The 27,028-nt window shown below is 51.4% G+C and overlaps 1 protein-coding gene and 1 long non-coding RNA gene across 10 annotated transcripts in view; one reads left to right on the forward strand and one right to left on the reverse strand.

Moving 5' to 3' along the window:
* Positions 1-24,899, forward strand: part of LOC140684939 (uncharacterized) — a 37,460-nt gene extending 12,561 nt beyond the window's left edge. The window contains exon 2 of the long non-coding RNA XR_012057962.1: positions 24,631-24,899. This is a non-coding gene — a long non-coding RNA (uncharacterized lncRNA). The remainder of the gene's footprint in view (positions 1-24,630) is intronic.
* The window catches only part of ITPR1 (inositol 1,4,5-trisphosphate receptor type 1), a 160,811-nt gene continuing 140,426 nt past the window's right edge, over positions 6,644-27,028 (reverse strand). For all 9 annotated transcript variants that reach the window (XM_030283173.4, XM_030283178.4, XM_030283174.4 and 6 more), the window contains 5 exons: positions 26,395-26,534; positions 24,873-25,038; positions 23,604-23,764; positions 12,160-12,321; positions 6,644-8,015 (listed from right to left, as the gene is read on the reverse strand). In XM_030283173.4, coding sequence (XP_030139033.1) covers positions 7,926-8,015; positions 12,160-12,321; positions 23,604-23,764; positions 24,873-25,038; positions 26,395-26,534 — 719 coding nt within the window. In that variant the 3' untranslated portion in view covers positions 6,644-7,925. The remainder of the gene's footprint in view (positions 8,016-12,159; positions 12,322-23,603; positions 23,765-24,872; positions 25,039-26,394; positions 26,535-27,028) is intronic.

Below are 27,028 nucleotides of genomic sequence, written 5' to 3' on the forward strand. Positions count from 1 at the left end.
GGATGCTGGTCACCCTGTTACTCACTGGTGCCTGCCAGGGTTTGTCAGGGTGGGCAGGATGCTGCGGGAATGCGCCGCAGGACTGTGCCTCAGCCTGGCTGCCCGCCACCAGGGCTTTCCTGCTCCCTGGAGTCACCCTCACCTCTGATTCACGCTGCCTGCCTGGCCTGCTCCTGCACGAGTTCATGCACCACCCCTGGGCTTTCGGTTCAGGAAAACTGAATGTTCTGCCTATTCATTTTTTCACTTTATACAATCTGGGGTTTGGCACAGGCTGAGGTAACCCTGGTCTGCCAGAGAGACAAGCTGGGAGAAAGGAGAAGGGCCAGCCCTGTAGGTACTGTACAAGCATGTAATCTTCCCTCTTGTTTTACAATTCCAGTTACCCAGAATTAGGGTGAGGGTGTGGGAAAGGAGCAAGATTTTCTCCTACAGCCATGACAGACTGAGTACTGAAAAGCAAAAATCCAAGAGTTTGTGTTCTTACATTGTAGGCACCAACTCAGGCCCCGAGTTTGAGGTCTCATTCCATAGACAGGTAACGGGGAGAGAAGGGTGGGTGTATATGGGAGGCAGAAGAGCCTCTGGCACAGGGATGTGGCCTCTGGTCAGCACTGAACACGCTTCCAGCTGTTTTTCTCCATGCTGGAATCACAGCTGGGAGCTCTGCCCAGGGCGAGGTGGGAAGCAAAACACAGTGTGCACTGGGCAGCAGCCAGGAAGAGCCAGGTAAAAGCCTTAACTAGCCAGATGTCCCTGAGACAGGAGCTGCCTCATTCCTCCTTGGATACCTGTTCCTTCAAACCCTTCCCCAGGTGAGGGGATCTTGCAGTCCACAGCCTTGCCATCCATGCCTGCTCCAGGCAACAGCCAAGGATTTTATTCACTCCACCCCTGTCCTGTGCATCTGTGCCAACGCTGAGGAGTAGTTGTTGGTAGAGCATTTCCTTAATAAATGGATTGCTCTGTTTGGGTGGTACAAGGCGGCTCCTTCAGGGCCATCCATTCATCCCAGACATCCTTTGCACTGATGCCTTTGGCTCTGTGCAGGAAATTTTCACAGGGCCAGGAAGAAACTTAGGAGCGGCCGTGATGGCACTGACATCAAAGGGCTGCAGGGAACCTGCCTTTCCATCTCTTCCCGACATTTACATGGAGCAGGTTTTGGAGGCCACTGTTTCCTTCTATTCCTCCCACTTCCTAATTTTAGGGGAAAAAAGGGAATAAGCTCTGGTTGTTAACCACAAACACACACACCTTTGGGAGAGAGGCTCCTGACGCAGCAGAGCAGGATGTCTGTGAGCACATTCAGGAGGAGCCCATCAGCAGCATTTCCCTGTGGATGATTCATCCTGCCCGGCCAGCCCTGCCTGTTTGAGGTTTTCTGTAGCCCCAGTCCTGGCATCTTCCAGACTTGGAGCAGCTGTAGGTTTGGGGGTGTCTCCAGGGTGAGTCTGGATTTCCATGCATTTTGGTTTAAATAGCTCAGTTCTCTCATCAGATCTAGATCTAAGTGGATGCAATCCAGGTTGCTCTCTGCAGAAGTCTGCTGGCTCTTGAGGTGACCTTTTGTGCCAGAATGAGATTCACTGGCAGCAAAAATTCAAATTAAAGGCAATAAATACATTTATCAGTAAAGGCAGTCAGTCACAGGGCCGCATTGCAAAGGTCAACACCAAATTTAGCATCCTGTGGAGATGTTCTTGAAGTTGTGGGGCAGTTTTCCCACCACTTTGGGGTCGGACATGAATCTGATTTGGATCCTGCAGGTAGTTGTGCTACTGCACAACTGCAAGCTGAACTAGGGAAGGTTTAGATTAGATGTCAGGGAAATTCTTTCACAGAAAAGGTTGTAAAGCATTAGAACATGCTGCCCAAGGAAGTGGAGGAGTCACCATCCCTGCAAGTGTCCCAAAAAACCTGTGGAAATGGCATTGAGGACATGGTTTAGTGGTGAACATGGTGGCAGGGCTGGGTTGACCATTGAAGGTCTTTTCCAACCTTAACAATTCTATGATTCTACTTGATTATAATCGTTCTTTGGTTTGTGAATAATGAATGATCCTGTGATTAAATAGATGTGAAAACTCCCGTGGTGTGTAAATAGAGGCAAGGCTGCAGTTTTTAGCTCCTTTTGGGGTTGCTAACACCGAGGGGATAGAATTTTCTTCTTGGAATGTGATTGTACATGATGTTTGCACCCATCATTCATAAGGAAAAGTTTCTTACAGACTTAACAGATTGTGTTTCCATCTCTGCTGCGTAAAAACAGTGTTATGGACACAAGCAAAATGGAAATCATAACACAGCATCTCCACTATTTTAAGAGTCATATTGGAACACGCAGAACAGAGATGGAATTCTACTCTTCACTGCCTTCAGATTTGGTGTTCTGTGTATTTACTTAGCGCTAGAAAAGGAAAGTGAAAACAAACCCGTTGCCTCAATAAAGCCCAGGAACGGGCTTTGCTCCTGCCCATTCCCCTGGGACCAGACACCATTTCCAGGCAGTGAAAGGCCTCTGGGCTGCAAGAGCTGCAAAGTCATTCCTGAGATGAGACAGAGGAAAAAAAGGGCTGAGAGTCAGGGTGAGAAGAACCAGCTGAGGAAAACGAATGGGTGAGAAAGCCGAGAGACAGGTCTGAGGGATGCTAGTGCTTCTGGAGGGAAGGGCTGCCTGGAAATGGGTTTGGCTGTTCCTGCTCTGTGGGGCTCCTGGGGAAGCACCTGCTTCGAGGCACTTTATCCGGCTGTCAGCATGTTCTCACAGACTCTGGATGCATCCCAGCACTGGGAGTTCAGCTGCACACAGGGTGCTTTTCCCATCTCCTGGTTTTTGCTGAATTTCAGGCTTTTTTCCTGTTTGCATTGCCTCAAACTGCTCCTATTTCTCCCATGGAGACCTGAAAACAGGGAGAAGATTGGGCACTTCCACACCAGCAGTCAAGCTCTAAATCAATCAGATTTTCTGGAGTTTTTTGTTGTTTTGCTTTTTTTTTTTTGCCTGTGAACTTCTCCATGCGATCCTAGCTGCATCTCCTGAGTTACTCTGATTTGGTCCAGAGTTATTAATTTTTTTCCCTACACAATTTCAATTCCAAGTGTCCCCCCTCACACACACAGCTGCAGCAGAGCAGCCAGGATTGGGCAGGCTGCTCTGATCCAAGTGTCCGGCGTGGCACCTCCCGTGTGCACGTCACAATTTCGGGGTGACTAAGCACAATGGCACTGGTATTCAGTGGCATCTCTAGAACACTGCTCTATATTTGCCTTTCCTTCCTCTGTTTGTGTCGGTTTAAAAGAAAAAAAGCGGATCCAAGCTACGTGCTGACAAGCCTTGGCGATTCTGGATGGCAGGAGGGGAACGGGGCTCAGCGCAGCGAGTACTGGAAAGATATTTGTCACTGCAGATTCTGCTTGTCATATGCAGAGATGACATGCAGATCTCCCTCTGACAGATTGATAGTCATTCCGAGATGCATCCACCCACAAAAACCACAGACATGCTGCTTGACTCAAATCTTGACTTTAACCACAACTTTGTGATGCAAAACTGGTGGAGTTTTTGGTACTTTTTGTTAAAAATGAAATCTTTATAGGGGTTTTCCAGCATCCTTGCTAGTTACTAAAAACAAACCAACATCAGCCTACTGGATGGGACAACTCAGTTTACTCGTGGGTGGTTTTGACATTCAGATCATTAACATGTTTAGTCTGAAAGAATGTTGGAAAGGTAGTAAATAAAAAATTGGATGGAGAAATACCGCATCTCTCCAGAAGTTACTCCTTATGTCGCAGCGACAATGCCAGTTTCACTTAGAAGGAATATTTATCCTGATTTTACTCCAAATACCCACAGAGCTCGTCCTGAGGGAGCTCAAAGCCTGGTCAGTTGTTTGTAGAAGTGAATGCACCTGGTGAGTGTAAAGGTTATGCTCTGCGCTGGCCGGGCCGGGAAGTTCACAGCGTGGCACAGAACTTCCAGCGTCTGGCAGCATGAACTCTGCGTCCCCAGCTAGGGAAGGCACCGACATGGAACTGCCTTTGGCTGTTCTGGCATCTGTGGGGTGGCTCCTCAGGCATCCCCCGGGACCTCCTGTGCACTCCTGCTCAAGCTCTGGGATGGCCCCATGGAGCAGGGACGTGTGGCCAGGTGGTCCCTTCCCACCTGACGCATTCTGGGATCGGATGTGTGCCTGGAATTGCAGCCAGTGGGGCTGCAGAGCACAGGGAACACACATGGCAGCGTCTTCGGCTGCTTATGTTGGAAAGGGGAAAGGGAAAGTACTCCAACTAAGTTTCTCTTGTTCAGAAACACAATGGGCAATTTAAAACCCCTATTAGGCATGTGTGGAGGAGCATTTCCCAGCCAAGGAGACCAGGGGGATTGCTACGGAGCTGTATTATGACTTCTCTGATATCAATCAAGCCCCCATTATGTAACGAGGTCTCCATCACGCGCGCCCCAGTGCGAGGCCCCACCGCGAGCACCGAGGCTGCAATCCCGGCTCCTTTGTCCTGCCCTCCACCAATTTGCTGCAAAATTGAGGATGAGGCTTGAATTTGCCATTGTGGTGGTGCTGGGGCCGTGGCTGTGCTTTCAGAGCGGTTATTTGCATTGCCTTGATTAGCATGTCACCTGCTTCATTAGTGGAGAAAAGGCTCCTCCACACACTCAGCCAGTCATGCAAATTGAGGAATGCACGGAGATCCTTCCCCTCTAACACTTTCCATTATTAGCAAAATTGGTAGATTCGGTTTGTTCCTTCCTCTTCAGAAGGTCACTTTTGATTTCCACCTCCAAATGGAAGTTTTTATTTAAGAGATGAAGAAATCATGGTCCCAAACTTGTGACATGCAGCAGTCCTGTTTAATGAAACCTGATGCCAAAGGAAAACCCAGGTGTGTGCAGGGCAGGTGGAACCTCCCTGGTTTCAATCTAATCCTTAAACCAACAGCCATCTGTCTGTCACCAAATCATTAATTTTACTGGATGTCAGCAATGTGTTTTTAGAGCAAAAAAGGTCCCTCCTGTGCAGGACCTAAACTTGCATTACAGATGTCTCTCAGGTTTTGGAGAGTTTTTTTCACTTGAGAGTCCAACAATTGTGAATGAAGCTTTTTGTGATGTCAGAGATACTCAGTTTTTGTGGAAAAGAGTACCCCAAATGGGGAAATTAAACAGATCTCTCACAGAGCTTTTTTCTGAGATCAGGAAGTTGCCATGGGGCACCAGATCTCAGTCCAGAATGGGAAAGTCCTAACACACGTTTGACGTCAGAAGCTGCAGGCACAGAACCACCACCAGCCCCAGCAGGGTTTTCACCATTCCCCATCTCTGCTGGCACAGCCACCATGGGCAGAGGAGTTCAGCCAGAGAGAAAAAATTAAAAATGCTTAGAAAACCCAAGAGTGAAAGAAGAAAAAAGGAAAAATGTGATGGTCATGCATGAAATGTCACTGCAGAAATGAATCTGCAGACATGAATGACCTGTCCGTGGGCTGAGGGGAGGAACATGGTCACCCTCTTCAGCTGACCAGCTCCTACAGCCTCTGCTCAGGCTGGGGACACGGTGTGACCTCCTGAGCCATCTGTGCCAGCCCTGGAACCACCCACCCTCTGCACAACTGCATCCCCACCGCCGGGGTGGTGGCTGTGCTCTGCTGCTCCTGCTGCAGCTGCAGCCAGGGCCAGAACCTCCCTTTGTGCATCTCCCCGCAGCTCCTGGGCAGGCAGAGGCGCAGTGAGAGGCCCGGGTTCCACCCCGCTGCTTCACACGGATCACAGCGCAGGGCTGTGCCAGTGCTGAGGCTCTCGTGGTTCTGCCTTTTTAAGGTAAAGATGAAGCAACAGCACACATCCTCAGGGTGCCCTCTCAGGCTGTGCTCAGCCGCCTCCCTCTCACCTGACTGGCAGAGGCTCCCTGACAAATTTGTGTGTCTGCTTATCCCCGGATGGCAGGAGGGAAGGAGTGAGTCAGGTTCGTGTCTCTGCTGCTCGGGGAAAATGGAATCCTGCTCCTCCACCGCGCCGCGCTCCCTCCGCACACACCTCGCTGCAGAGGGGAGACAGATTGGCCAGGAGATAGAGATGGAAATACATGTGATTAAGGAGTCACAACCTCACCCATAAATCTGGCGGGGAGACTGCTGGTCAGGCTGCCCTCCTTCCTCCCTCCCGCTGAGCTTTCCTGATGACCTGAGCCGGGGGCACCACCCCAGACACTTGTGTGCACTTGCCAGATTAAAGATGATTAATTGTACCAGGTAGTTCCTGCTACAGCTTAATCAAATACACATAATCAGCACCGCTCCTGTGCACACGATACTTGGAGCTGGAGGGGTTTTTAACTCTCACATGCTCTAATGACAGCCACAAAGCTAAACTATCAGTGGGGAGAGTGTGAAGTACCCCAGCCCAGAGTGACCGCAGGTGAAGATCCCTGGGGGCCAGCACCTCTCACTGCTGGAGGAGGGACATCCTCTTGTTTTAAAAAGTCAACCTCTGGCCCTCTGGGCAGTGAGAAAAGTCTCCTCCTTACCTGCCAGGTCCCTGTGATGCCACATCCCTGGATATGTGGGTGTGACAGAACTGCCACACAGCACCTTGGAGAGGACACAAACCACCAGCAGCCTCTGACCGTAGAGTATTTTGCATCATTTATTTAAATACCTATATTTATGCATTTACAAATTTTCATAGCTCTGTCTGTAGCTTTTTTTTCTTTTTATTTTTTTTCTTTTGTAGACAGTATTGCAGAGAATTCAGCTTCTGTAAAATGAGGTCCATGTATAAAACTATGCAGCGGATTGGAGGAAAAAACCCAACCAAACAACAACCCAGCAAGTTTCCTTTCACACTCTGGAGAATCAGAAACCAAAGAAAGTGACCGAATGAAAGGGGGCAGGGAGAGGAAAGGGTGGGACAGAGCAGCCTCAAACCAGTGGCTCTCACACAAGCATTACACACATCAGTGCTCAGCTACAGGACACGTTTCAGTCGGTGCAGTGCCTGTTTGCTAAAGCTTTAGCAGGCACATAGGTCTCTAATGAAAAAATAGAAGGAGAGGATCCTACACACGGAGAATGCAAAGCCTGGACAGCCTCAGCTCAGTCCTGGGAGACTGCACCGACTCGCCAGCAGTGCATCCTCATTCCAAACTTCATTTTGCATAAAAAGTTCCCTTTTAGAAATCTTAGCATTTAAAAAACCCAGTGTCTGAGCTCTTCTAGCCTCAGTACTCTAAAGAAATCTCTTGAAAAATACCTCCTGCTTTCCTCACTCGGAAGCTTCAAAATAATGTTTTGCTTTAATTGATACCAATTGAACAGCTCACGGAGTCCCAGCATCATCCCTGGGAGGAAGAGGCAACAAATATGGCATTGCAAGATATTTACACACATGGTACAAAAATGTCCAAGGGTATGAAAAAATCACCAGTTACACAATTTTGCAGCAGCCTCATTTACACCTGTAATTTTATACCATTTATTACATTGTACTAACACACCAGATCCAAAGATGTGCACTCCCTTTAGGACATTCAGGAGTTCCAAATATATTGTGATTGCATAATTCATATTGCACAATTGTATAAAAACATAAATACTAGCTATTCTATTCTTTTTTTTTTTTAAATACAAAATACATGTCACATAGTCAAATAATCTTTTCAAGTGCAATTCAGGTGCTCTCTTAAGTCCTTCCAAAGGAAAAGGCAATTTTGATAGTTTTGGCACAAAGTTTAACCTCTGTCCCGTGCCAACAGTTCTAATCACAATCCACGTGCCCCCAGCTTGGTAAGAGTAGCAGTCATATACATCTAAGTATAAAACCAGGGTATTTACAGGATGCACAGAAGGTTCAGGAGCAGCTCCGGGCTGGGGGTGTTGGGGTGTCCCGGAGGGGCCGTGGCCCTGCCAGCTCAGGCTGGCTGCTGCTGCAGGTTCACATTCATGGGCGGGGGGTGTCCGAGGAGACCGATGCGCTGCTTCTGCTTCCTCTGCTCCGTCATCTGGAAAATTAACAAGTTTGCTCATTAGGCCTCGGCGCTTCCTGTGCGTCACTCGCCCAAGGGCCCGTTGTGTTTGGGGTTTGCTGCGGAGCCCTGGCCACAGCAGCGCCTGCTCCGGGGCAGGGGGGACCCAGCCCTGGCATGGCCACGAGCCCCTCTGCGTGCCGGGCACTGCTGTGCCAGGGACAGCTCAGACAGCCCGGCAGAACCGGGAACCGAGCAGGGAGCAGCCTGCAGAGACCTCCCCTGCCGGGAATTCTCTGTAACCCGTCCAGCAGAGGGGTGGAAAAAGGGAAAAAGGGGCGAGCCCGGCAGCCAGGCTGGGAATACCCTACACTGAGCACTCCCCTGCCAAGGCAGGACTGAACCACCTCACTGCCACACACCCCAACCGGGCATTCCCCATCTGCTCCCACTCATTAAACAACGTTCTCCGGATCGGTGAGCCCTGAGCGGAAAATGGATCGCTGTTATTGCTGATTCTGAAAATGGCCACAGTCCAATGGCTCCACTCCGCTTTTTTAGAACTGTGCGGGGTTTCTGACAAGTTACATACGCCACGTAAGGAATGACTGGGCTGGGCAGGGGCTCGGGAGCCAACAGCTGGATCCCACAGCTGGATCCCACAGCTGGATCCCACAGCTGGATCCCACAGCCGACACATGGGATGGCTCACAGGGAACGCCAGGACAGCGCCTCATCCCTCATCCCCCAAGAGCCCCCACACCCTCAGGGTCAGCACACCACGGACATGACCCACACTCCCCTCCTGCTCCTGCTGCTCCTTCCAGCTACAGCCACCATTTAACTCCTCCAGTTTTTGCTGTTAATGACAAACGCCAGCCAGTGTCACTGCTTGTGGCAGCAACCCCAGGAGAAGGGGGGTGGCGTGTACATGTTGGGTTCATTTGTACCCCACTTGGGATCACTGAATTGTTAAAGTTGGAAAAGACCTCCAAGATCAAATCCAGCAGTCAACCCAGCCCCACCACCATGGTCAGCACTGAAGCACTCGAGTGCCTCTGTTTAAAACCCCATTTCAGTGCTGATGGAGTCTCCCAGCTGGGGCAGGGTATCCAGAGGTCAGAGGCTGACCCCGGGCTGGGGTTCTCTGTGGGAATGGGATTGCTCCAAAGGGGCAGTGCTGGGCAGCCTCTGCACGGCTCCTCTGCTGCACAGCCCACACCTCGCTGTGTGCCAGGGGCACTCCTTCAGCCCCCAGGAAAAGGGCTGAAACACCATAATTCCTCTTGGAACCGTAATTTACCCTGCCCTCAGCCCAGCAGCAGCCTCCCCACACCTCCTGCTCCTCTGCACAGCCGCTGGAATTCTCTAAAAGCTTCTAAAGCTTCCCAGGGAATGGGAGCAGGAGGAGAGGGGTCTTCCCAGAGCTCTCTGAACACACACACACAGCCCACTCCCTGCTGAACCTGAGTGTTAAACTGCTGCTAGGATAACCCACAAGTGGAAATGCAGAGAGGCCACGAGGACTTGGCTTAAAAATGCCCCTTTACGTTAATTATCTCCATTGAGCAAATGGAGTCACAATTTCACACTGCAAATAAACTGATTCAGAGGACGCATGGAATAAAAATGGAAAGTAAAAGGAATAATGAGAAGGGACTGTAGGAGATATTTTTCAGGCTGTGTAGAAAAGAGATGGTGCACCCTGGTGCAGGTGTTTGTAGAAGATGTGGCTTTAAAAAAATGGAAGAATAAAGCAACCAACCATAAATAAGAGGGAGAAATGCAAGTTTAGTGTCAATGCAGAACAATATTAATCCTGCACTACACTTAATGCTGTGTGGAGGGCACAGGGCTGCAGGAGGGAGCAACTTATTGCCATCACATTTACTGGAGAGTGAATCTCCTGCAAAAGCTTTCCAGTGACAGCACACCTGGGCTAACAGGCCATAAAAGCCAGGCACAGCAAATCCCCAGGGAGCTGCCAGGCCCTGGAATTGTGCTGACAGGAGCCAAACACTGCCCCAGGGGCCCAGGGTTCAGCTGAGCCAGGCTGGGCTCCCCGATAGAGGCAGCCTGGCTCCAAAGGTTATGGTGAGCTGGAGTCACCTCCAGGAGCAGGAGCAGGAGCAGGAGCAGGAGCAGGATCCCCCCTGGCCACAGCCCCTGCCCTGGGGCTGCTGTCCCCAGGTCACAGCTGGAGCCCAGGGGGCTGTCCCAGCCAGGGCCAGCAGGAGCGATGCCCCTCTGCTCAGTGGCACCAAAGGAGGGGCTGGGAAGGATTTCTGGGTGATTACATCTAATCCCCTGCTGCTGCAGACAATTATGGTGTAATCTTTTCACACAGAATTAAAGTGAGCAGGATTTTAATGGCTCTTGGTGCACTTTGGGGAAGGAGGCGGGCTGGAACTCGGCTTCTAATAATTAGAGTCTCCAGAAACCTAACGAGCTTGAGGAGCAAATGAATGAGAGGTTTTCCCTTTATTTAATTACAAGAAAATAAATACAAATAAAAATTCCCTGAGTTAGTTCCTTTCCTGGAGACAGTTCCTGATCAGGAGGAGGGATATACTGGCTTTGTCACATAATTGGAGCATCCTGCATCTTCAGCAGGGCTCTCAATAATGGTACTTAGGGGAATTCCTAAAAGCTATCACCACACTAATGAAGCTGGTTTCCTCTCTTGCTTTTACAGTCAAATAGCTCTCTAAAAGCTAAACCCTTCATTCTTATTTTCACAAAGAGCAAGGAGAGGTTTTAGTGCTTGGTCAGCCAAGAGGCTGTGGCCAGTGGGAAGGCTCCTGTGCCTGCAGAGCACTTGGAGAGAACCTTCAGCAGGGAGACACAGGACACAGGGGCAGGATAATTGTTTCCAGGCAAAACAGCCAAACCACTGCCCGGCAAGAATTAAAGCCCAGACAAAAGAGCAACTGCCTCTGCCCTCCGTGCTCAGAGCAACTGGAGCAAGGGGCTCTGTGGCACCGTGCCTGAGAACTAATTACAGCCCGGGGCAGCGAGGTTGTCACTCCCTGTGCCCACATTAATCCTTTCCTTGTCACTCCCTGTGCCCACATTAATCCCTTCCTTGTGCTCCACAGGGCGCTCAGGACAGCGTGATCGGAAGGCAGGATTGGATCTCGGGCAGTGCTGCCTGCCAGGGCCTCCTGACAGAGGAGAGGTTCATGGGGACACCAGCCAGCCCAGCAGGGATGGGCAGCAGGGATGGCACTGTAGGGTGGCTGTACCCATCCTTCTAACAGGTGCTGGTGCTGGGAGAGGAACACACCCACAGCTGCTGGGCCATTCCTGCCCCGGGCAGCCCCATCCACCACCTGGGTGCCAGTCAGCAATTAACCTTAGCCAGTGCCAACACCTCCATCAATTCACTAATTGACCCATCTGGCTCAGGTTATTAGTGCACAGAGGTAACAGCCACCACAAACAGCTCCTGGCAGCACAGGCAGCAGCGTTTCCCTGTTCCCTCCAGTTAGGCTGGAATTCACAGGGACACCACCAGCTAAAGCCCTGTCACCTCTGTCTTTCACAAAGCCATTGCTGGGCTGGGCACCAGCCCCCCGATGCCCTCAAGCCCAGCCAAGGCAGAAGCCACCCAGCTCTGGCTGCACCAGGAACACCCCTGTGAGCTCTGTGGAGGCTCACAGCAGCGTGTGGTGCAGTGCAAACCCTCCTGGGGCTGTGTGAGCTGCAGGCTGAGGGTGGCAGCAGCCAAATCACATCTGCACAGCAGCACAGCCGCAGCGCCGAGGGACCAGCACCGCCAGTAACCACTCGAGTGCTTCTCCAGTTTCTCGGTGGGTTTTGAGGTGCACACGGTGACACAGCCCTTGTGTCAGTGTCACACCCTCTGGCTGACAGGATCGAGCTCAGCTCTTCGGGTTAAAACCCCAAACAACAACACCACCACCACACACAGGCTCCCTGCAGCAGCCAGGACTGACTCAGGTTAACTCTGGTGATTTTTTTTAACACAGGTTTTCCCTTTCTGATGTGGCCACTTTAGGTCAGCACCAGGCAGGTCAGCTGGAGCACGGGGCTCTGGAGGGACATTTGGATTTTCACTTCTTTCCTAAGCACGAGTCGCTCTGGGGAAGCTCTCCCTGGGGTCGGGAGAAGCTGAGGAGCTGCAGGAGGAGCTGGCAGGAGCCTGTGCTCTCCTTACCTGATCCTTGAGCTCTGAGAGCTGCCCAGAGAGGTTGGTCACGAGCTTCATGGTGGACTCCAACTTCTCCTGCAGGTTCCTCAGCTCGTTCTGCTCTCCCTCCGAGTCGCTGCTGACCAGTGACATGGCCCTCATCCGCGGGAACCAGTCCAGGTTTCTCTCCTGAGGATCACAGAGCAGGGCACAATTAGTGTTTGCCAGGTGAGAACCTGCCCCCAGAGCACAGCACAGAGCTCTCCAGCCACGGGACATCCCTCATGCAGCAGCTCTGTGCCTATCTGGAGGTATTATCTGCAGTTATCTGCATTTGCATCTCACTGGAAAGTTTGCAAAGTGGCAGCCCGAGGCACTGCTGGGAACTGGGGCTGCTCACTGCACCTTTCCTCCCCAGCTACTCCCATCCCCAGCCCCTGCTGCCTCACACACACCTCAGCATAAATGCACAAACACTGGACATTAAACCAGCCCAGATTTCACGTCTGGACAAGCATTTCCCAGTGCTAGAAATCCGCTGCCATCTCACAATCTTTTAATTTGCGTTTGAGGAAGATTTTCTGCTTTTTTGGCCAAGCAAAGCTTAGCTGTGCTCTCTGATAAAAAAAAACCAAGTTCTGGAAATTCTTCCCTAGCTGAAATACTTCCTTTTTAATGAAAAAGAAAATCGTATTTTGACTGTCTGGTTCAGGCTAAAATGAGGGACAGATACGTTACAAAGCACTGACTGTAGAGCTTTCCTTGAACCACACAAAGTCTCTCATATTCCATGTTTAAGCTGCAGTCAGGAATGTCACTGGACACACACTCAGTCTGAGGAGCAGCACAGAGTCACACAGGCACTCGTGTACTCGCCAGAGATGTTAAAAATAAAGGCAGGAGCGGAACAGAAAGCCACAAAAGGAGGAGGGGTGCACCCCACGTCCTGACACCTTACAGTTCAACATCAAACTGGTTTCCCATCCAGTCTGGTTCTCCTCCCACGCTGGAGATGTGCTCTGAAATGGAGCTGAACTCGGGCTGGCTGAGACAGGGTGTGTGTGCTCCCACAGGTGACACAGCTGGGGAGGTCTGAACACAGCAGGCACGCTGAAAGGTGACTGCATTAACACCAAGGGATGCTGCTAATCAAAAATCAATCCACACTGCTGATTAACAGTGACCACAGCTCACCCCACTGCCTGGCCAGGCTCCTCTCTGGGCTCCCAGCTTGTTTTTGCAGCACTGCAAACTCCTGGCTTTTTTGTCATTCCCTGCCTAAATCTCCAGCTCCAACCCCTCCGTGCTCCCCCCCATTCCCAGGAGCATCCATCCTGCTTAATCAGGGCTGTGCACCTCTGCAGAGAGCTCCAGTCACATCCTCTCTGCAATTCAGACACCATGCCAAGACTCATCAGCTTAAATTAGCTGCTTCTGATGTGCCTGGAGTTTCCTTCTGCCAGGATGAGAAGGCAGAAAGCAGGCCCTTTCCCATGCAGGCACCACAGCATTTCCACGTGATGCAGAACTGCCAGCAAGGCTGTTTGCTCCTGATCTCTGTTTACAGGGCAGATGGTTTCTGCTAATAAAAAAGGGGAAAAAAAAATCTATGTACAAAAAAAAAAAAAAAAAAAAAAAGCCTTTACCAAGACAAGTGCCAAAATATTTTGGACTTTAGGAAACGCCGGTCCCACAATTAAGGTTTAATAGCAGGAACAGGCAGCACTGCACTGTGTTCTTCCAGCTGTGGTAAAAGCCTCATTAGGGAGGAGGGGGCAGCTCAACATTTGTGCTCAGGTCCAGCCTCTCCTACCCAGAGAAAACCAACTACACCAACTGCACTTCCCCTGTTCCTCCAGGGAAGAAACAAGGATGAGGAAAATGAGACTAAAATGCAATTTATATTGGCAGAATTGCCTGGGCCCTCAGGCTCATGTCCTGAGGTTTCTAGGGAGACATAAGAGCCCTGAAGCTCCTGCCTGCCCCTTTCTTGCTCCAGAAATATTTTCCTTATTCCCAAAAACGTTTCTAAGGCCATCCCCAGAGCGTTCCCAGGTCCCATCCTTGAGGAGGATGAACAGGAGGAAGGAAACACCAACTTTCCCTACCTGCAGTGTTTCATAACAAATACCCCAAGCACTTTCCAACATTACTCTGCAATTTTAGCCAGCGCTGCAGCTGCTGCAGAGGCTGTGACTTGATTGTTCCAGGCCCGGAAGGTGAAATCAAACAGCACCCACAGCTTCTGCAGCCTCCTCACAGCTTCCAAACTCGCTGGGTTTCTGAAAGGCCCAGCCCTCAAAGTCACTAAATCTTGGCTTTGATTTGAACAAAACCAACAAAGCACCTCTAGTTCTCATGTCAGGGCTGAAAGATGAAAACCAAACCGTGCTTCACAGGAACTCCACAGGCTGGGGAAGGCTGAGGACGAGGACACACAGCCCCCTCTGGGTGTCTCTGAGCTGGGGGCCAGGGCTCACACTTCAGCCAGACCTGGCAATGCCCTGCTGAGTGCTGACCCGCCTGGAAAGGGTTAACGGGCACCTGGAAACTCCCCGAGCAGGGAGAACCTCAGGGAAGGACCTGGACATCCCCCGGCCACCCTGATGGGCTGTGCTGATCTGCCTCCCATTCCCACAGCTGGTTAGCACCACCCAAAGCCAGGATTGATCTGGACATGCCCACTGCCACCCAGCCAGGCTGGGAAAGCACGGGGAGAGGTGCAGAGAATCCCCGTGGATGCAGGAACTGCAGGCACTGAGGCACAGGTGATGCTGCCTGGCCCAGGAGGGGCTGGGACTCCCAGAGAGGACAGAGGGAAGCTGCCAGCACAGCAGGACACAGCTCTGCCTTCTGCACACACACTTCCTCCTGGATTTCACTGGAAACCTTGAGCCTGTTCTTCAGCCTCCCCCAGCCCTGCAGAGAGGAGCAGAGACAGCCCATCCCCGTCCCTGCTGGGAGTGTGGGGGTGTTTTCTTTCAAATAAATAAATATTTCAGCAGAGCCAGCACCAACGGAACGGAGCAGGAATGCTGAAAGGTCAGGGGATGGTGATCCTGCTGGGCCAGCCTGGCTCCCAGCACTGCCACTCAGGGGTCAATAAAAGATTTATATCTCCATGATCCAGTTTCTGCTGAACTTCAGCTCAGCCCTGGGGTGCCTTTAAAGACACGGCCTCACATCCATCTTGGGGCTTTGGAGGTGTTTGAGAGGCTCTGAGTGAGCCTGGAGAGGGGAGGCTGCCCGTGCTCCTGTGCAGCTGCTGGCACCCACACACCGATGCCCTCTGCACCCTCTGCTCCTCTCTGGGATCCTGGGGTGCTCTCTGCTCCTCTCTGGGATCCTGGGGTGCTCTCTGCTCCTCTCTGGGATCCTGGGGTGCTCTCTGTCCCTGCTGCTCCCAGGATCCTGGGGTGCTCTCTGCTCCTCTATGGGATCCTGGGGTGCTCTCTGCTCCTCTGCCCAGGATCCTGGGGTGCTCTCAGCTCCCTGCTATTCCCTGGATGCCGGGGTGCCCTCAGCTCCCCGTTCCAGGATCTCGGGGTGCTCTCTGCTCCCTGTTCCCATGATTTCAGGGTGCTCTCAGCTCCCTGTTCCCAGGATCCTGGGGTGCTCTCAGCTCCTCATTCCCAGGATGTTCTCTGCTCCCTTTTCCAGGATTTCGGGGTGCTCTCAGCTCCTCATTCCCAGGATGTTCTCTGCTCCCTTTTCCAGGATTTCGGGGTGCTCTCAGCTCCTCATTCCCGGGATCCTGTGATGCTCTCAGCTCCCTGTTCCCAGGATCCCGGGGTGCTCTCAGCTCCCTGTTCCAGGATCCCAGGGTACTCTCTGCCCCCTGTTCCCAGGATCCTGGGGTGTTCTCAGCTCCTCATTCCCAGGGTGCTCTCAGCTCCCTGTTCCCAGGATTTCGGGGTGCTCTCATTCCCTCATTCCCAGGATGTTCTCAGCTCCCTGTTCCAGGATCTTGGGGTTCTCTCTGCTCCCTGTTCCCAGGATCCCGGGGTGCTCTCAGCTCCCTGTTCCCAGGATCTCAGGGTGCTCTCAGCTCCCTGTTCCAGGATCTCAGGGTGCTCTCAGCTGCCTGTTCCCAGGATTTCAGGGTGCTCTCAGCTCCCTGTTCCCAGGATCTCAGGGTGCTCTCAGCTCCCTGTTCCCAGGATCTTGGGGTGCTCTCATTCCCTCATTCCCAGGATGTTCTCAGCTGCCTGTTCCCAGGATCTCAGGGTGCTCTCAGCTCCCCATTCCCAGGATCTCGGGGTGCTCTCAGCTCCCCGTTCCCAGCACGGGCACGGCCCCCGCGCTCAGCAGCCGCTGCCGGAAGGTGCTGACCACAAGGGCTGGGTTTCGGTCGCAGCCCTTTTCTAGGTAAAGCTGGAAAAGTCCCTGTTGTAAGGCAAGCAGCAGCGAGTCTGGCCGCGGGGGTGAGGGCTGACCATCCCCGCTGGAAGGCAGAGGAAGCTGCACACGTCGTGTTCGTTCTGAGAAGCGCCGGCTCCTCCCGGCTTCTGCCGAAGTTGGTTCTGAGAAGGGCTGAGAGGCGACCTCAGCACCAGCTGTGCCAGGAGAGGCACCAGCTCTGCTCCTCCTGGGCAAGGCACGGCAGCTCCTGGCAGGGAGTGGGGCTCTGCTCGCCCCAAGGACTCACCACTCCTCCCCAGGGTCCCCATGTACCCTGTGCCTCAGCGTTACAGGCTGCTGCAGGGCTAATTCCACCCTCTCCAAAATAAATCCCTACAGCTGCCATCAAAGGGCTGCCCAGCAGCATCATTTACAGAACCACGGAATTATTTTGCTTGGAAAAACCTCCAAACCACCAAGTCCAAGCTGTGCCCCATCCCCACCTTGTCACCCAGCCCAGAGCACTGAGTGCCACGTCCAGTTGTTTCTTGAACACAAGCAGGGAAAGGCAGCAGCAGCAAATTTCAGTTTCTGTCATGGGAAGTTAAAAATCAGACCCACACAGCTACAAAAGAGCTCTGTGAAGCACTCTGAAAATGCATCTGTTTGTTTGTGGTGAGATGGGACTCCTCTTGGGTCTTTCTTGAGCTTCCTGGAAAAATCCCCACATCAGCTTCTCTCTCTGCTGCAAAGGGCTCACCATCACTTCTTCCACACTGAGCTGCACTTCTCCCCTCCATAAAAACCAGCACTTGATGGTGTCTTCCCCTCTCCACACTGAGAACATTCTCACCTCCTCACACACCCCGTGCTGTCCCACAGGAGGCTGACAACACGAGGTTTAGGGTGCAATAACCCCCTTGTCTGATACCCCAGTGGCGCTTGGGCTGGCGCAGGGAAGCTGGAACACAGGACCATTCCCAAAGGTGCAGGATGACCCTACACCCTGAGACACTGTCCTGTGGGTGACTGCTGGAGCCCACCCAGCCCGCTGGACTGTGTGGGACGGGGCTCCTGAGGGCCATGGCCTGTCCTGCCTCACACACCCTGCCCTGGTGCCACCGAGGCAGGGCACGTCACACCCCCACAGCTGGGCAGGACAGGCCCTCACTGCCCAGCACAGGCTGCTGGCACCACATCCTCTTGCACAAGCTGGTTAGGGTGAGGGTTAAGGTCAGGGTTAGGGTCAGGGCCATGACTCAGGGCCGGCCTCGCCCCAGCCCGGGGCCACCTCCTCAGCCCTTTCTGCTCCCAGGGTTTGTGTTCCCAGCGCCTCACCCGCGGTTTCCAGGCAGGAGCCTTCCCCAGGACACGGCACCCACCCTGGCAGCTGTTTGGGATCCACCCAAAGCCAGCACGTTATGCAAACATCCCAGAACTGGCCCCAAGCCTTTCCTTCTGCTTTCATCCACCCAGGCCTTGCTCACACACACACTCAGCCCAAGGGAAACCTTTGCCTGGTCAGCTGGGATGCCAACCCGAGGTTCCCAGCATGGATACCAGGTGCTTTATCGGGGAAAATCCAGCACTGGGCCATGTGGGGTTAGTGCCAGCAGCAGGAGGGTTTCCTGCAGCCCACGCCATGGGGCAGCCAGCTCAGACACTCCAGAGAATCCTACAATGGGTTGGGCTGGAAGGGATCTTAAAACTCATCTTGTTCCACCCCTGCCATGGCAGGGACACCTTCCTCTGTCCCAGCTGCTCCAAGCCCTGTCCAGCCTGGCCTTGGGCACTGCCAGGGTGGGGCAGCCACAGCTGCTGTGGGCACCAAGATGAGGTTAGCCATTCCTTCCTCCCAGCGCAGCTCCTGGTTTGCAGCAAGGGTGGAACAAGTTCCTCCCCCGTGTGAGCACAGACTCAGCCCGTGCCTATGACACAGTGTTTCCAGCAGCCCAGGGCCTGCTGCCAAACACTCTGGGCTTTTCCAAGCCTCTGCCATGATTTCTTCTTTAACCCTGTAATTATATTGCCTAACTCTGGCCAGCTATCTCAAGATGCAGCTTGTTGGGAAGTTACCACCAAACAAAGCACTGTCAGCTCCAGGTCACATCCTGACCTCCTTGGTCTTCCTCCTCCTCCTCCTCCTCTCCCAGCCTGCACCAGTATCACGGTGACTGGTAGCCCCAAAACCCCAATTTCCTCATCTGTAACCGAGTCATTTGCACGGGCTGCTCGCTCCTGTGTCTGCAGCTGGTTTGCTCAATATTGATATGACAAATCTCTCCTATTTGACTCTGCCTGAAGTACAGGATTTCCAGGCACGAATGACAGATGAACATAACTACGTTTCCAACACTTTCTCAGGCTGTAATTTCACGTTCAGATGTCTTTCACCAGTGCAGGAATCATTAGGAGCCTTCTGGAATGCTTTGGGCTGGAAGTACCACGGTGTGCCCTTGTCATTCCTGGGGTGCTGCAGTGCAAAGCCAGTCTTGGCCATCTCCAGCTGAACTGGGTTTCATGGAGAACCTGGGACACAGCCACTCCAAGCCACCACCACTGGTGAATGCCACGTTCCTGCTGGGTTTCAGAGCACGGTGAACTGTCCCTGCTGGATAACTCCTTGGGAAAGGCTTCAAGTCACACTTGCACTTCTGAAAGGATGCAATTTAAAAGCCTGACACTGATGGAATCTCGTCTTCGCTCATCAGCAGGCTGTGCCTTGGCAGCAGTCACTCAAACCCAGAATCAGAAACACTCTTCTTTACAGGACAGAGCTCAGGACACCAGGCAAAAAGCGCAATAAATACTTAAACCCCCAATTTGTACACAGATGTTAGCTAAGGTACAAAGGGAAACCTACAGCTTTCATTCCTATTCCAAATTCCTATAAGGACACCTGTGCCACCACTCCTATTTGTAAGTGGTTCCTTTTCAATGACAACACAATCCAGATTTGGAACTCAGTGCCCTGGATCTGGACATGGGAGCTTGGGCAACCGTGACACCTCTGCCTGATTTCTGTAATAAAGGTTGGTAATGACACAGATGGATTCAAAACACGGGGGAACTGCAGGAGCGAGTGAGGAAGATCCCTGCTACCAACTTTCCAAAGCAGCCTCTATTTTTCAGTGAGCACATCTGCATGCTCATCCCCACACTGCTCGAGGTGCAGAGCAGGGGATGCAGGAGTAGGGCATGCAAATATTTGTCTGTGCTGTGACAGCCCATGCAGCTGCCTGCAGACAGCTTAGGAATGCACACAAAGCCCGGGTGCCCGTGTGGTTTTCTCCTTACCGAGCTGCAGAGTGAGAGGTTTTACATATCCGAAATGCCTGCACACAGCTGGCTGCGGCAGAGCCCTGCCAAGGCCCCGCTGGCAGCTGAGCTGGCAGGGCTGCTGTGCTGCCCAGGCTGCCACAGCAACTGCAGGCAAAGGACACAACTCCAGGAGGAATTCTCAAGCCGGGATGGGAAGATAAGACATTCAAATGAACTAATCTGCAGGGAGTTGCACGGAGTTCACATGAGTCACTTGGGTGTGGATGTCAACGTCTGGCCAAGGCGATAAGTGGATCCCCCCACCTCCCACACACAGGGTGTTATTCAGACATCACCTGATCTTCTGGTGACTGCAGAGCCTCCAGAACCGGGGCCTTTGTTCCTGGGAATCAGGGGAGGCACCCCCAGCATCCTCCCCAGGGCAGAACATCCCTGCTCCAGCCAGGAGGGCTGCACCAACACCAGGAGCTGCACATCGCCTCTGCTGCCAAGAGATGTTTCCTCACATCCACATCCTGCCTGTGCCACTGAGTTGATACCAAGGGGCTGCCCTGCCAGGCTGCTGGAATCCCTTTGCCAGGGTGGCTCAGTGGGGTGTGCACAGCCCCAGATTGCCCCACGCTGTCCCTGCAGCTATTCCCAGACAGGATTCCTGAGATACCCCGAGTTCACATCAGCTGTGGCAGCAGGCACAGCTCCCCTGGCTGCTGAAAGGGAATTTATCCCTGCTTACAGGGAGGAATTCCAGCTCTAGCAGCAGCCAGGACCTGCAGCTACAAGCCCAGGGCAGCCTGGCCCTGCATGGGACTGAACCACAGCAGTCCAGATCCCAGAGCCACCGCCAGCCCCAGATGGTCCCAGGACAGGGCAGGGAGGGACAGTGCTGCAGCTGAGAGTCACAGCAGCACTGGCACAACTTCAACAGATTTTACTTCACAGAGTCCCAGACTGGTTTGGGTTAAAGCTCATTTTACTGGGCAGGGACACCTCCCACTAGCCCAATGCTCAGCTCAGATCACTGCTGTGTTTTTTTAATTTTGATTTTTTGATCAGTCTTCAGTGCCCTAAACTCAACTCTATTTCCAAGTGTACCTGTTGAATTCTTTCCTTGTGATGTGCTTGAACTTAATGAGTTTCTGTCTGTGAAGAAATATAAAATTCACTAAGGAATTGTAGTTAATAATTGATTTTCAAGGCTACAATTTCTTTCAATGTGGGGTCAGGACTCTGAAGGGTGCAGGAGGAATGCTATGGGCCACATCCAGCTCTGCCATACCCAATACAGTGGGAATCCTCAGAACTGCCTTTCTACACACATTATTTTTAGACAAGAAAGCATCAAAATTCAAGATCACTCTTAAAAGTGCCTGAATATTCACTAACTGCATAAATGAAATTGTCTAGGATTCTTTTGATACCACAATGCTTAAAAATATCTTTAAAGCACTGTACAAGCAGCACTGGAAGCAGCTCACAAACTGACAGTGGATATAATTTAAGTGTCCTAAATTCTTTAATTTTTTTCTTTACTGCTCTGTAGTGTTGGTACAACCCACAAACACTAAATGGCAAAGGCAATTTTTAAAACTGTATTTTCTTAATTTTTTTTTTTTTTCATTTACCAAGGGGCAGAAATCCAAGAATTTTCTGAACAGGTATTTTGCTGGGAGTCAGAGCACAGGTGAAACATTTGAGGTGTGTTCACAGCTGGACTTGGAGCACATGATGCTTCCTAGCCCAGCTCCCAAAAATGGGTACAAGCAGCAGCTGAACGCTGGTCCCACGCACAGGACGTGCCCCATCTCTGTCACTATCCAAGATGTTACAGTGCCACCTTCAGTCTGAAATACGGGAGGAAAATCCCTTTAAAAGCCAGCCATGCCCCAAGGAGGCTTCCCAGGAGAGGCTGGTGGCTGCCACAGAAGGAGAAGGCAGCACCTCCACAGGGAATCTCTGCCTTGGCACTCGTGGAATTCACTGAATTTAAAGCTTTCCTTGGTCTGTCCCTCTGCATTCATGGGGCTGTGCCCAGAGAGGTTGAGGCTGGGAGTTCCCCTCCCTGGCAGTGCCCAAGGGCAGGTTGGACACCCTGGGACAGTGGGAGGTGTCCCTGCCATGGCAGGGGTGCCACTGGATGGGCTTTAAGGCCCCTCTGACCCAAACCAATCTGGGATTCTGTGAACACAGAAATCCTGAGGAACAGATGAACCAGGCCCCACCCAAATTACCCCTAAGAATGGCTTAAATGGGAAAAAAGCCCCACTTCTGGCTCCTACAGCAGCATTTAAAACAGGTCTGGTAGAGAAACAGTTTCATCATGTTTTACACCCAGATCTTAGGGCAGAAAAGGAAGCTCTAATGTTAAAGGACACTGGGACAAAATTGATTTTCAGAGTAAGCTTTGCCAAATGGCTCCTCAGGAATACAGGGACTGTAGAGGAGTCCAGAGTTGGGGCACAGCAGCCTGAGCCTGGGGCAGGATGGTGACAGAGCACTGAGGTGAAATCCACATTTCCTGCCTGTTCCACACTCCTGCAGCCACATCCCACACTCACCAGCCCTCTCTGAGACCTGCTCTTACATCTTCATTTAAAACTGGCTCATGAAATGCAAAACCCAACTCCAGACACACTCCAAAGCTCTACCTAGAGCACATGGTTACATAAAATTGCATCTGCATGAGACACTCTGGCTATGCATAATTTATCCCTACTCCCATCCACACACAGTAATTAGCCCTTGCTGACACTTAATGAATGGGAATTCTCATAAAAGTTCTCCAGTTTTTGTGCTTCATGCAAACATATTCAGTGACTAATTTTTGCTTCTTATCTAATTCGAACCATTTATCTGAAATAATGAATTGGTTGCCAACTGAAACTTTGCTTAAACTGGTTTTAACAACAACAAAAACACAGCACAGAATTATCCTTTAGAGGCAAAAGTACAACACAAAATTGTCTTTTAGAAGCAAAAACCCTTCAAAGTGCAGCGCTTCCCCCTGAAGTCATGCGTGCTGCGGGGGGATAAAGGAAGGGAGCAAAATAATCAGCCAGGCTGGAAAGCAGCAGTGATGCACTTGGTTATCTCACTGTGCTAATCCTCCATCAGGTGACTGCTCACAAGGTTTCTCTAAGCCCTCATTACTGAGGTGGAAATCCAGAAGTAGGACGGACACTTTGGTGACCCCAAAATAACACGTTTGACCTGGCAGAGGGTGTGGGGGGATTTACAGAACCACCCCGAGGGAGGTGCCACCTCCCAGATGTGCTGGGAGAGAGACAGCAAAGTGCTCTGCTCTAAAGAAATCACACTGAAATTCTATAAATCAAACAGTTTTTGCTCCCCAGCCAGAAGACACAAATTACTGACTGGGCTTTGGATGTAATTCCAAGAGCTCTGAACCTGCAGCTTGGCAGAGATGAGGCTTTTAATTCTCTCATTAAAAGCCCTTCCAATTGAGTAGACATTAATTGTAGTTTTTCACAATAATAAGCTCAAATCATATGACAACAAATCCTACAAGTCAGTTGGAGATATTTATACCAGGACAAGTTAGAACCTGCTGGTTGTGCTTCAGATACTTCCACCAGCTTGAAAATACTCTTCCTAAATGTGAATTTAAGGCAGAACAGCTTCTCTTCCCCTGATCCAAGCCATGGGGAGTGCCTGGCTGTCAACACTCACTGTCACCCACTCCAGCACACACACAGAGGGCTCTGGAGGCTGGGAAGTCCCAGGTACATTTACAAAATAAATTAAATGCTATACAGAGCACTGTACCAAATATTCCACTGAATTGGTCTAATCTAGAAAAAAAAAAAAAAAAGGCAAAACTGGAAACTCACCTTGATCATTTCTGCCACGTAACTCTCTGGTCCTGTGTATTCTGTGGAATCTTTGACTTTCACTAAGACAATAAAGCACAAATAGTGCCACATGTTGTGCTCTTCCTTAATGTGCTCTTCAAAGGTGACGGTCTTGTTGTCAAACTTATCTCTCTCCAAACCTGTGAGAGGACACAGGGAGAACCCTGAGTGTTTGTCAGCTGGGGACCAGGAAAATCAGCTGTAGGACAAAACTGATTCCTAAAGTCTGCTGCACTTCTGCAAGTCACAGTCATTCTGGAATGGACACTGAATATCAGGAGAAAACGTGACAAACACCCAGGAGGAGAAGAGAAGGGAGAAGAGAAGGGAGAAGAGAAGGGAGAAGAGAAGGGAGAAGAGAAGGGAGAAGAGAAGGGAGAAGAGAAGGGAGAAGAGAAGGGAGAAGAGAAGGGAGAAGAGAAGGGAGAAGAGAAGGGAGAAGAGAAGGGAGAAGAGAAGGGAGAAGAGAAGGGAGAAGAGAAGGGAGAAGAGAAGGGAGAAGAGAAGGGAGAAGAGAAGGGAGAAGAGAAGGGAGAAGAGAAGGGAGAAGAGAAGGGAGAAGAGAAGGGAGAAGAGAAGGGAGAAGAGAAGGGAGAAGAGAAGGGAGAAGAGAAGGGAGAAGGGAAAGAAAAGGAAAAAAATCAGACAAGAAAGAGAAGAGGAAAAAGAGAAGGAAGAGAAGGAAGAGAAAGAGTAAAGTGTAACGAGTACTGCTTATATTTATTATGCATAACAGAATAAAATTGGTTAAAAAAGGCAACAAGTAGCAAGCAGTTTGTTGGATTTCATAACACATCTCCTATTTTTGGGCAAACTGATAGCAAAAGCAACGTTTGCTCTGCAGCAAATTTCCAAAGGTTATCCCGTCAGGCTGTGTGTTATGCAACATGGCAGGACCATGTCAGTCAACCACAGCACCTCCACTCCCAACCTCCTGCTGGGGAAAGCTTCCACAGGCACGCTTGGAAAAAATGACTGCTCATCAAAATCTCCCCTGTTCCCATAGGAAACTGTTCTTCGAGGCAGAGGAGAAGCAAGAACTAAAGTCTTGAGGAAAACGGTGTCCTGAGCATTCCCCATCTGCTCCTGCTGCCAAGCTGCAGTGCACGTGGTGCCCAGAACATGGACTGGCTGAGGAGTGCCAGGAGGAACAGCCAGCAATTCAAGGCTTTTTTCCTCTGAGGCTGCAGCTATCCCTGGCTTTCCCACAGTAACCCCTTCCTCTCAAGTGTGTCTCTCCCCACTTACCACAAATAAAGCAAGTTGTTTTTAAAATTTCTTCTTTCTTCTGTTTTTCACTCCTTAAATCAGCAAAAGTGTCAATGATCACCCCAAAAATCAGGTTCAGAACGATGATTATGACCATGAAGAAGAACAACAGATCATAGATCACTCTAGCAGCAAAGAGAGGTTCCTGCAAGAAACATTTTGGAATTATTAACAGCCCAATTAGGTACACAGCCTTATTACCACCCTGCCCCACACCCCTTTGCCTGAGATTCTCCACTGCTGATGCTCTCCAAGGGGAACTCACAATTCAAAACATTAAATCAAACTAAAAGGCAAAAATCACTGAAAGAAAAGCCAAATTAGTCAGCTGACAGTGTGGGATCTCTGCAGAGCTGCTCTTCCTATGTCCAAGATTTTGGGCTTCTCTCACTTTCACAAGAGAAAAAACTCTTGTCTCACACACTGGAATTTGTTCTCACCCCTCCCTGAAGCAAATGATATCCAAATGATATCCTCATATTAATCTGCAGTATATCAACAGGGGATCAGTCTGGACCATAAACTTTTTTTACTGGAATTTAATACCATTAATTGCATTTAGCAGCCATGTAAGCTGGACTTTTCAGTACACATTCCACATTTATTGCAGGCCTGTATATCCAAAATATCCAACCCCCATTTTCACACTCATCCTGCCAGTCAAGTGCCAATGTTATTATTAAGAATTAAGTAACTTTGAAGGCTAAGTTTAGAAAAAACCTTTGAAATGTCAGGTACAACAAAAAAGCACTGCCCCCAGTGTGGCTTTGGGAGTGACAGCCTGAGCCTCAGATCACAGAACCATCACAGAATGGTAAAAGGGGTGGGAAGGGACCTTAAATCCCACCCAGTGACCCCCTGCCATGGCAGGGACACCTCCCACTGTCCCAGCTGCTCCAGCCCCAGTGTCCAACCTGGCCTTGGGCACTGCCAGGGATCCAGGGGTGCCACAGCTGCTCTGGGCACCTGTGCCAGAGCTGCCACCCTCCCAGGGAAGAATTTCTTCTTAAAAGATGGACACAAAAGCTTATACAGCAGTAAGAGTAGGAGCCAAAGGGGTGTTATGGAAAATTCCTGCTGCTTAGCCTGGTCCTCACTCTGCTGACAGCTCCAAACCACATCGTCCTTCCTCCCCCACACTCCCACCAGCCCAGCCTGGTCCCTGTCCTTCCTTCCCTCTCATCTGACACATCACCTCTCCCTGGGGATGCTCGTGCCACTGGCATCCAGCAGCCACCACAGCATTTCCTGAGGCACCTCCCTGCCCTGAACTCATCTCCCTCCTTCATCCCAGCCCCTGGGCATCCCCCATCCCTGCTCTGGGCATCCCCCATCCTGCTCTGGGCATCCCCCATCCCTGCAGGCCTGGCACAAGTGCTGGTGCTCGGGGGACCCCAGGGATGTCACCCCATGCTCGGAGCAGTGCCCACACGCTGTGCCCAGCAGAGCAGAGCCCAGCCCTGCTCAGCAGCACTCTCCACCCCCAGCCAGGGTAATTTACCTCTTTGGAAGGTTTCCTGAGCACATCACCTACTCCACCCCCGCTCCTGAGCCCGTGACTCAGAACAGTAACAATGCACATCAGCAGCGTCTCGCACGTATGCTCCTTGTTCTCTTCCTCCATCTCCTCAGTGATCAGCTCTGGGAACACAGCAAGCAAAGACACGTTTCACAGCCAAGATTAGCTCTAAATCCTCCTCTCCATTCTTTGCTGGGTGTGCTCTCTCCCCCGTCAGACTGCCAGCCTGTGCTGCAAATCCCTGTGGGTTCATTCCCCAGATCATCACAGAACAGTGTGGGCAGTGGGGGACCTCTGCAGATCATCCATCCACCCCCTGCCCAGGCAGGGTCACCTGCAGCAGTGACACAGGGACACCTCCAGGTGGGTTTGGGATGTCCCCAGAGACACTCCAGGACTCCCTGGGCAGCTGCTCAGGGCTCTGCCCCTCCATGGAGAGCAGCTCTTCCTCTGCTGAGCTGGAACCTGTTTTAGTTAATGGCCACTGCTCCTTGTCCTGTCACTGGGAACTACTGGGAAGGGTGTGAAGCCATCCTCTGACACCCCCTGGGGATACTGTATGGATTGATGGGATCCCCTCTCAGACAGGCCCTGAACAGTCTCTCCCCACAAGGGA

This window comes from Taeniopygia guttata, chromosome 12 (assembly GCF_048771995.1).
Source record: "Taeniopygia guttata chromosome 12, bTaeGut7.mat, whole genome shotgun sequence".
Lineage (NCBI taxonomy): Eukaryota > Metazoa > Chordata > Aves > Passeriformes > Estrildidae > Taeniopygia > Taeniopygia guttata.